The 11,017-nt window shown below is 51.1% G+C and overlaps 1 protein-coding gene across 1 annotated transcript; it reads left to right on the top strand.

The window, feature by feature from the left end:
• Nucleotides 1-2,465: 2,465 nt before the first annotated feature.
• Nucleotides 2,466-10,194, top strand: TMEM72 (transmembrane protein 72). Its single transcript, XM_063406465.1, has 5 exons — nucleotides 2,466-3,090; nucleotides 6,934-7,000; nucleotides 7,413-7,484; nucleotides 8,173-8,312; nucleotides 8,495-10,194. The coding sequence occupies exons 1-5, from the start codon at nucleotides 3,021-3,023 to the stop codon at nucleotides 8,953-8,955; spliced, it is 810 nt and encodes a 269-aa protein (XP_063262535.1). The 5' UTR covers nucleotides 2,466-3,020; the 3' UTR covers nucleotides 8,956-10,194.
• The last annotated feature ends 823 nt before the right edge of the window (nucleotides 10,195-11,017 follow it).

Here is an 11,017-nt window from a genome sequence, read left to right as displayed (position 1 = left end):
AGGAAGGAGCTGCTAAATGAGTGTTGATACAAATGAAGTCTGAGGATACCATCTCACTTCTTGCTACCCTGCTGGGCACTGGAGTGAGGGAAACACCTAGTGCACCCAGGAAGAGCAAGTGAAGGCCTTGTGCTGCCCCAGGCTAAAGGTCTCCCCACATGGGGGACAAGGGTCCTCAGGAAGGCTGATATAGGCCCCCACTCAAAGCATGGAGGCTGGGCAATTGCCAAAGAAACATGGGGAGGAGATGGAAGGTTTAAATTGTTAATGTATTAATCTACTTTTTCCAAATAGATCCTGTTCCTCCATGACCACCACCACTGGCACCCATCCATTTACATTTATTTAAAACCCTGGGGCACGTAGCTTTCCAGAAAGGAAACATTGCTGTCAAGGGCACTTGGACAAAGACATTTACTTTCTGGGTGAGAGCTCAGAGAAGTTTATTAAGAGTGCCAGAGTAAGAGGTCAGCATGCTGCACTGCCCATGTTGGCTAAGGGGACCCCCACCTTGGGAGGAGGCAGCAGCTTGCTACCTTGAGCAGTGCTGGGTGCTGCTGAAGGAGAGGTGGTCATAGCTCAGGGCTGCACTGCTTTCTGTATCTCTTCCAGCCTAAGCTTATGGCTCTAAGTGATTCTGAAAGACTCTTCTTATGTCTTCCTTTCCTCTGTTTGCTTTTAAACTACTTTTTTTCTTTTCACATTTGTAATGAGACGCCTTCAATTCAATACACCAATGTTAAAAAAAGAACATGACAGCAAGGAAAAAAGCATCCAGATTGTTTGCACAACCTGAAAGAACCTGCACAGCCTGCACAGCCTGGGAATCTCTGAGGTTTGCTCAATTGGTTAGAGCATGGTGCTAGTAACACTAAGATTGTGGGCTCAATCCACATATGGGCCATTTACTTAAGAGTTGGACTCAGTGACCTTTGTAGATCCCTTCCAACTCAGAGTATTCTATGAATCTGTATTCTGTAAACTCTGGGGCCTTTAAGCTGTTTTGGCTATTACTGGAGGCAGAGAGTGCTCCTGCAGCCTGCAGCAAAGCACCATTAAAGACAGGGATCACCCAGGCCATAGCAGGCAGGGCAGCAGGTACCCCAGCGGGTTTTTCCTCAGCTTTCATGTGACCTTCCCTGTTGGCTGCCTCTGATTTCCACTCTTTTGAAAAGGAAGGCTCACCACTGAGTCACCAGTTGTGGAAAAACAGGCAGTTTCATCAAACACCTGAGGTGGTGCAGGAGGGAAAGAGGAAATGGGAACGCCCAAAGTATGACAGTGCCACAAAGCAAAGACACGAGTTGGGATTGCACCATTCAGCATTGCCCCTCAGGATGCTCTGGAAACCCTTCTCCTGTGGGCCTTCCCATTTTTCACATGGAAAATGTGCACTGTGCCCAAACCTTGTCAGGATTACCTGCTGCAAAATCTCTGCCTCACAACCTTGTGAATGTTCAAAAAAAAGTATCAGCAGTTATTTACAGAATCATGAACCCATTTCATAAGCTCAGGCATTTGGCTGCCCTGGAAAAATACCAGTTTGAAATACAGACCAAGAACCCATGGAAGAGAAGGTGTCACTGTGTCCTTGGCACAGGTCATCTCTACCCCCAGGATAAGTCAGTACAACACATACTGACCAGGCTCAGCTTTGTGGTGTCAGGCAGGTGAGAAGGGATCACAGGGGAACAGGTTCAGCTGGTTGCTCCCCCCTGCAGGGCTGTCTGTGTGTGAGTCGAGTGCCATTCAGCCAGTGCCTTGCCCAAAGCAGCTTCCCAGGCAGTGCAGCAAAGGGCAGGGGCTGCAGTGACTCTCCAGATGCCGGCTGCAGCACAAGGTGAGTTCAGTGACCTGTGAACCCACAGCCCTACAGGCACCACACATCTGTGCTACCCACTGGGACTGTGCTGTGCTCCCGGAACCTTCCTGCTGGGACTGCCATGCCAGGGCTGCCATGCTGCTGCCCACACTCCTCTTCCCTCAGTGGCAGCAGGTGGGGATTGGTGGTGACCCCCAGAGAGGTGTACCCTGTTCAAGCACAAAGGAGTGTGGGGCTGGGATCCAGAACAGCAAGTGTTTTCTTGTCTTGTCCTTCAGACATACGTAGGGCTGCCCCTCTCCTGAGGCAGTGTGTCCTGCAGGGACAAACCAAGGACCCCCAGGCTGTCTACCAAATCCAAGGCAAAGAGGTCAGAGTACCTGTGCAGCTCATTCCATATGTTATGACACTCATGAAACCCTGATGCTGTTCAAATGGCTCTGATAGTTACAAAACAAAAAAGCATTTCGCTAGGGTTCCCAAAAAAAGAAAATCAGATCTTCCTTGCTATGACTGTCCCAAGTCTGTGGGACCCCTCTGAATACTGATCTTGTTCCTGTGAGTGCACATCAGCACAGACACTTCCCAAGCCGTGCTGGTTGGAACCTGGATGGTGAGCAGCAGCCATGGCCGGGGGCTCAGCTGTGGGAGGCAGCGGGCCTGGGGTGCCCCTCGTGACTTGCCAGAAATGCGCTGCTCTCCTGCCAAGAGCAAACATCGTCATCCTCACAAATGGTTAACCTGCCGGGAGCTGCACAGCACTAATGACTTCACATCCATTTAATCAGCTTGGGCTTCCAGAGCCTCCACCTCAGGAGCAGGGAAGGCCGTGCACCCGTGCACTTGGGGTACCCATGCTCCCAAAGCTGCACCCCTGCCTTAGCAATCATTAATCACCCCGGGCCGAGAAGGAGCAAGCGGCAAGCAGGAAAAGGCCGGGCATCCAGAGCCCCTGGGGAGCAGCAGGAAGCAGCGCTGACCGGTTCCCTGGGGTGGCAGCTCATTCTCCGACCACCCTCCCCTGGGAGGCCCTGTGGAGGTGGCCGGTCCTGCACGCACTGCCCTTTCCTTCGGGAAGGTCACTCGGTCCAGGGAGCGAGAGGCTCTGCCTGTTTCTAGGAGCTGCTGGGCTGTGCCTGAGCTGGGGGCTCTGAAGAGGAGTTTCTGCCTGGCTGTGCCACGGTTTCACCTCTTCACCATGCAGCACAAGGCGTTTTGGAGTGCCCTGGAATATACCTGCCGACTGCTGGGCATCTCCACCGCAGCAGGTAAGAGCAAGTTCTCTTTGTCTTTGGCACTAAAAGGCACTTAGTGGGTGCCCCAGGCTGCCTCCCTGCCTTTGGCCAGCTGCAGCCATGGCTCCATGCTGTGAGGGGGACAAGGAAACTTGTTCACTTTTGCTTTGGAGTCCAGGGTGGGAGAGTTCTTGGTGCCTGGCCAGGCTCTTTCCAAATGCTCTGGGAGGCACAGTGAGACATCAGAAAGGAAGAGCCAGCATTCAGAGGGTAAGCTAAAACACATAAAAAAAGAAAAATAAGAAAACTAAACTGTATTCTTCTAAAATAGACATAGGCATAGGCAAGATGTGAATGAGACTGAAAAGCAAAATACTCATGGCTGTGCAAAACTGCCGGGCTACGCTGTGGGATGTGAAGACGAAGGAGGAGCTTCTTGTGGCATGCACAGTGAGATGTCCTGTTCTAGGCAGGATGGAGAGGTTCTGTCCCAGCCGTCATGGCATAGTTACTCTAAAAGCACTGCTCTGCCTCTCTAGCAGCCTGTTGGGGATCAGCTCAGAGCAGTTCAAGTTATAGCTGCAGTACAAACACCATAAATTCACCCACCTGGTACCTGGTGAGTTGTATCCTCTCACCTGCTGCCGGGGCTGCTTCGGACCAGGGTGTTCTGGGTTTGGTGACACACCCAAGTGCTTGGTTTCAGCTGAAATGCAGGTCTTGAGCCAGGTGTCAGTTGCAGTCTCAGTTGTGAGGATGGAACGCTGTCTCACATGGAACATCTCCAGATGGGACTTGGAGAATCAGCTAAAGCAGACGGCTCAGGGGCTGACTCTGGCACTGCTGCTGACTAACTATTATGGGACAGGATAGGCAGCACTCTCTGCCTCAGCTCCCCATTAGTAAAGCAGAGATCAAAGGGTCTGATTTGTCTAAGGGCTGGAGGGGTGAACCAGAGGTTCCTGGTGAGAGGTGACTTGAGGTGGTGCCTGTGGTTCCTGTTTCAGAACCCCAGGGATTTCAGTGTCAGACACTGCAGAGTCAGTCACAGCAGGCCCTCCTACCTTTGTATTTCTTTTATCAGCTGCAGACAGTCATGAAGAGACACTTTGCTCAAACCAGGGACAAAGTAGAAAGCACACAGGTCAGCTGAAGCATGCACAGGTTCCCAAGGACACAGCTGGGGTAATGGAGGCTCTGGAATGTGCTTTAAGGGACTGATACTGATAACAGGCAGTGATCTGAGTCTCTGAGTTTATACAAACTCCCAGTAGATAAGTGCGTGTCATGATGATACTGCAACAGTGGGAGATGGGGCACAGCTTTAATCAGAAAATGCAGATCTCTTCATTTCTTCATCCCCATCCCCTTGGGCCCCCATGAACCTCATACTGGTCAGATTCTCACTTAAAACTCCGAGGAAACTCATAGAGACCTTCCTGGGAGCTTGTTGTCATGAGAAAACTAAAGATAAAACAACAAAATTTGAAGTAGTTTACAATGTAGAAATGTGTTACTGGAATATCATCTTTCTCTCCTGTGTGTTTTCTTTTCCTCATTTTGCAGCAACTGCACATCTTTCCTTAATTTTTCTTTAAATGAGCACTGCAGTTATCTGTCTGCTTAGCATCACAGAGCATAGAGAGCTGCACTACAGCTCATTGTGCTTTTCCATAGCTCTGGTGCATTCCCACTATCACCTGACTTTCCCAAAAGAATGGGATGTGCCTGTGTTTTATTCCTCTGTGTGTTTCAATGGGGTAAGAAATCAGCTTGATGCAGTGTTTAGTGCCTGATGAGGTGTGTGAGGCTTTTGAATGAAATGGAAACAATGCAGAAGAAATTCCCATGGGTTTTGTCTGAAAAAAACTCCATGAAATGGAGAGTGCATCAGCCTCACTAATTGATGCTGAGAAGGCCTGGCAAGCTCCTTGTGCTGCTAGTAAATACAAGTTACCCACATAATTTAAACCTCCCCTTCCCCCAGGATCTTGGAGTGTAATGGCTCTCTGCAATGGTGAGGCTACAGAGTTTCTTTTGTATCACAAAATGGCTAACTTATGGCAAGTTGGCAAAGAGTCGTCCAACAGCCCTGTGATTTGCTGCAGTGTTTGCAGCATCTCTAGTTCAGTGATTCTAGGCCTTGTGATTTTTGCATCTAGGAAAGAGTTCCTACTTATTTCTTAATTCTCATGCTTTCAACCATTTAATTCCTAATCATGTGCTTTTACCCACATGGTTTGGACAAGATCCAAATCAAGGCACTGACTAGTCCAAACAAACACTTTGAAACAGCTCTTTTCTTCTTGCAGATTCTTCATCCAAACAGCTTTGTAGCTAAAGCAGAAGCTGTGCAAAATGAGGAAATCTCCCCATCCAGAGCAGAGGCTTAAGCCAGCAGCCAAGCTGTAGAATTTTGCATTCATCTACAGGGAATGAATGAATGAATGAATGAATGAGAATGAATGAACTCCACGTTTGTAGGGAAGATTATAAAGAATGGTCCTCAGTCACAAGATAGTAAAAGACAGTACTTTGCATGTAGGATTACACAGCTTTTCCTGCTTCACAGCCCTCTGATGAGATTGATTTCCCTGTGCTCTGCTAGGGGTTGGAAAGGCAGTGTAGAAGGGTGGCACATGGGCCCCATGTGTTCCTTTGGCTGACAGGTGCCATCAGCTGCAGGAGACACAGGGAAAACACAGAGGGATTTCTTTCAGCCCAGTGGGAAAGCTGACCCTTGGCATTGACCTACACTGCAGTCTCGATGGACACTGATCTGTGTCCTTGTTTGAGAGCCTGGTAGCCTTCTCCAGATGGGGCAAACCACAGCTCAGAGAAATGGATCCAACCTGCACCTCAAACCTTGGCCAGTGTACATGGGACAAGACCAGTGGTGAACTTCCTGAGCACCAGGGGATGGGTGGGGACTGCTCAGTGAAGGGTGGGGACACCAGGTGCAGACAGGAGTCTGCCCAAGGTGGTGCTGTGGCTATGAAACCTGGGTTTCATTCAGCTCCACACTGCTGACACTTGAGCCCTGTGAACTGGCATGTATGGACCAACTTGCTGCAGCTGGTGTGAGGCATTACATTTTAGAAATAATCTTGAAGGGAACTGAAGGATGTTGAAGGAAATTTTCCATCCCCTGAAGCTATAGGCCAATCCACCAAAGATTTTAGCCTTGCTAATACTCTTAATCCCCCTAAAACTGACTCCCTGGTGTTGTGTACTAGCTGAGGCACTGAGAGAATGTTCATTCCCTGTTTTTAATCTGCCTGCTCCCATTAGATGTTTTTCTGTTTGGCTAGCAAAGGATCCTGATGCTATGGCTACAGCCCTTCGTGAAGGCAGCTGGCACAGTTCCCCTGCTCTACAGCCACGTGTTGGGTGCAGCAGGCCTGGGCAAGCAGGGAGGGCCAGGGAGTGGGGCTGGCAGGCACTGGGGGGACCCAGGCAGAGAAGGATGGATGGGACAGTGGGCAGTGGGCCCTGTGGCAGCTGAGATGTGGCATTATGGCAGAGGATGGAAGGGTCACAGGACACTGCTGCTCACCTCCCCGAGCTGTCCAAGGGCAGCTGGCACTCCCAGACCTTTCCCCAGCCCACGCAGTGGCAAAGCTGCCATAATAGGGGTGCAGCTGGGATGGGTTTCAGGGCTGTGTGTCAAGGGCAGCACTCAGCTCTGACTCTTCTGGGCTGGCGTGTCAGCATGAATCACTGGTGCTGGCAGTTCTAACATGCTGCCCTGCATGGGAGAGGCTGCCGTGCTAGCCCCTGGGGAAATGGGGATATCTATCTTGGGAGCTGGGAACTAACCCAAGAGAACTGGGAATGAACCCTACAGTCAACATCTTTCCTACCTTCTCTTTCTAGTGCTGATCGGTGTGGGCGTAGAAACTCTGCAGAGAGGACAGTTCAAAAGCCTGGCTTTCTATCTGCTGTGAGTACTTTTGCACTTGAAATAAGAGCTGGCAGGGGTGGTAAGGTCATCCCCTCCACCATATGTAGCACCAAACTAGACTGCAACAGCAGCAGGGAACAGTGCCCAAGGCTTTGGGTATTTCAGATCTCCATATTGAAGTTTCAGAAAAGTAAGCTATTTCTGTTAGAAAAAGAGATGCTACTGCAGACCCAGGTAGGCCAGAGGTGACACTGGCTGCAAGTTGACTCCCCAGGGGCAGAAGGGGTCGTGAGTTTTTCACCACAAACCAGATGAGCAGAGGATGTTCAGACCCCAGCACACAGACTGTATTGAGAACTGGATAGTAAATTCTGCCCCCCTGTGCCCACTCTGTCCACTTGGAGAACATACTCAAACACAGCCCTTCTCCCCTGACAGCTCCACCTTTCAGTTTTTCAGGGGTTGCAGTTACTGTCTGTGAAGGCTTCTTCTTTATCAGTTTGCTCCTGGAGATGTGCTTCACGTGAGTAGACTCTGCCCACTACTCTCCAGCCACAGTGGGACCTCCCAAAGGCACCTTGCCCCTTACAGGCAACACCAGATCTGGGGGAGCTGCAAGTGCCAGACCAAAGGTCCTGCCCCTAATGCCAAGGCAAGTGCACTCAGACAGGTGGGAGGTAAATGGGTCCATGTGCACAGCCATTTAAACCTATGTTTTAACCAGGCTTGTGCTCCAACTTCCTGAGCATCAGCACAACAATCCCTGGTCTTCAGCATCTGCTTAGCACAGTGTGTATAGGCACAAAAGTCCCAGGGTTGAAGGAAGAGCCAGATCCCCAGCATGAGCTTCTGCTCCCTCCAGAGACAGCATGGAAGTTAAAGTTAAAACGTAGACAGTCCTTACGTCCTTTTCAGAGGCTGAGCACTGCTGCTGTCATCTAGCATAAACTCAAAAGTCCTCACAGCTTAGAGGCAACTCCTTACTCCAAATATTAGGCAATTGATTAGTGAGACACTGAGATGCTGGCCTCTGGCAAAGGCTCTTCTCCCAACAGGAGGTGCTCAGGCTTTGCTTACCTTCCCTGAAAAACACACCCATCTCGTGTCAAACCAGAGTGAGGATCTGCACATCCAGATGGGTTATGGTTAGAACCAAATTTAGGCATATGGTTGGTGCCTTATCCCACAAGGACCTCTCTTTCTCTCCCCAGTCACAAGTCTGAATCCCTGGTGCAGGCCTGCTGGAAGAAAGCTAGATGCCCAGGGAGCTTCCAGAAATTCCTGGGGTACACGCTGCTCTCAGTGGCTTGCTTCCTGCATCCCGTCCTCGTCTGGCATGTCACCATCCCTGGTGAGAAGCTTGGGTGGGGACTAGTGCAGATGGAAGAGAAGCATGGTCTGTCAAGGGGTGGAGGTGGGGATGTGAAGGGAGCTGGGCTGGTGGCCAATGGCAGCAGGCTAGCCAGACCAAGCATTGCTTGGCAAGGTCTTCCCACTTGCCAGAGCCCTCTACCAACATACTCTTGTCCCCAGGGTCCATGCTGGTGCTCACTGCCCTGGCCTACTTCCTGCTGAGCAAGAGGAGGAAGAGCCCAGGGCACAAAGAGATGCATCCCCAGGCAGGTCAGTACGTGGACCCTTCAGCCACCGAGGCAGCCCCAACCATCATTGGTGACACGGAGCAGACGTACACCTTCCACGGGGCCCAGAGGGAGCAGCCCCGCTCGCTTCTGGGCCATATGAAGAGCATCCTGAAGGGCAGCAAGGACAGGAGCTCAGCCCCAGAAACTCCTGTCCAGCCCACAGCAGTGCCAGCCCCTCGCAAGCAAGTGCACTTCCAGGAGAAGGTGGTGCAGATCATCCCCTCTGTCAGCGAGAACTTGGAGGATGTGGAGAGTGAGGCTGAGGAGACCACATCAGACACAACCCCCATCCTCACCCCACCTGATGCCCCCATCATCATCGCCCCTCTCAGCTCTGCCGGCCTCTTTTGAGCCCTCAGCAGCAATGAGGACAGGACAGACGTGCTCTCCTGGAACAGATGCTCCAGCAGCCGAAGGGCCCCAGGAGATGGCCCTTTCTGCCTTCTGTACTTTCGGGGTGACAGCTGTGCCACCCCCTCTCCAGGGGCTGTGTGGCGCGTTGTGGCAGGCCCAGGGGACAGGCGGCGGCTCAGCCAGGCCGGTGCTGGCACGGCGAGGTCTGTGCTCACACAGCCTCGCTGGTGTCCCTGGTGTTCGGCAGGACACACCCTGCGGCGCTGCTGCCTGCCACCACAGCCGTGCTGGGCTCTGTGCCTCCCTGCTGGCAGCGGCACGCAGCAGGAGGGGACACCTCCATGCCCCGGGGACACCTCCATGCCCCGGAGCAGCCTCTGCTGGGCCGCTCGTGTCCCTCTGGCCCTCTGGCACACGGCAGAGCTCAGGGCCGGGCCGCGTTCAGCACGGGCACTGCAGCCCCCTCACAGCGCCTGCAGCCGCCGCAGCAGCTCGAGACATTTAGAGCTGGCTGAACCAAGCACAGCCTGGCACTGGCACCTGCTCAGCACCGCCCCAGGCACCCTCCGAGCCCAGCAGGGAAATCATCTCTGGCCTTGGGGACACCTAAGCAGGAGCAGAGGCCTTCCGAGTGTCCCCTTCTTGGACAGCCCCCTTAAATTAGAGGAACTTTGGGATACTATGGCAGCCCAGGCCCTGAGGTTCAGCACCACGCTAGCACAGCAGACTGTGGGTAACTCCAATGTGTGTAATTATGGCCCCCAGATGGCAAAGGCAATAATAAAATTACAATACACCAGTTTCTTCCATGCCAGCTCTTCCCTGAACCCCTTCACCCTGGTTTAATCCTGGCATAATTTCTGCCGTTTAAGGACCATTCAGGCATAATCAAGCACTTCCCTCTTATTCAGCCACCCCCTGAGGACATGTGGGAAGAGCTCAGGTGGCTGGGTTCCTTGGACATGGCTAAGCCATGCTGTCGCTGCTGCTGGGATGAAAAGCTATAACTGCTTTGAGCCCAGACACACAGCACTGGGGGGATGTGATGGTAAGTGATGGTGATTAGAGAAGGTCCCTGGGACCAGCAACACTATTTTGTAAGGTAGAAGCCAGTTAGCTGGCTGTTTTTCCTGTAAATACATTATTTCTTCTACTTAAGATCTCAGCTTTCCAAGAGGCAATCACGATGTTCATTTAGGGAGGCAGTGTAGGTCACAGTGTAATCAGAAGGTAATTGAGATAAGAAACCAGTGGTACTTTTTAATAAACTATTTAAGTGACTATTAATTTGTGATATGGTGAAGAAGGTGAAAGATATTGACTCACAATATTTGACTGCCTGTGTTTAATAATGAAACTGTTGACAAGAGCAGTTTATGAAGGGTTACACACACTTGCCAGTTCTACATTGAGACATAGACAAAAAACTTTTGTTGCATCACCAACATTTCAAATAGGAGCTGGTATTAATCTGCTCTAAACATGATGCATAAATTAGAGACCTCCTGTTTCTGGCTGCAGAAATTAACCTTCCACCCTGACATGGTGTGCTAGGAAAGAGTCACGTACACATGTGCCTTTAGGGTGGATTTGCACCTGTAAAAATAGCTTCAGAAAACTGCACCCAGTTAACACTGCACAACCGATAGCAGCAAGGCCAGGATCCAACCACAGCTTCACCCTCAACCTGGTGTATTCATCACAGTAGGAGATAAGAAAATAAAGCTATTTTCCTCTAAAGCTGGTGACAAACATACCTGCACCAACCAAGGTCCCAACACAGCCATGCTAACAGGATACCCACCCTGGCTTACTCTGCCCAAAAAGGCAGAACTGGCTTCCCAGATTGACTACACATCTGCCCTGCAATTAGAGCCACTTTCATTAGCAAAGTCAGCTTTCTGCATCATCCAAGGCTCTTCTTTGAACATTGCATAATTCATTGCACACAGGGAGATAAACTTCATTGGAAAGGCACCGCTCCCAATATCTCGAGCAATCTGCTGACAAGAGGAAGACTGTGTTACTCTAGACTCTTTTCTAGCCCTCAGCAAAGCTC

Source organism: Prinia subflava, chromosome 9, assembly GCF_021018805.1.
Source record: "Prinia subflava isolate CZ2003 ecotype Zambia chromosome 9, Cam_Psub_1.2, whole genome shotgun sequence".
Lineage (NCBI taxonomy): Eukaryota > Metazoa > Chordata > Aves > Passeriformes > Cisticolidae > Prinia > Prinia subflava.
This window is presented reverse-complemented; position numbering and strand designations above follow the sequence as displayed.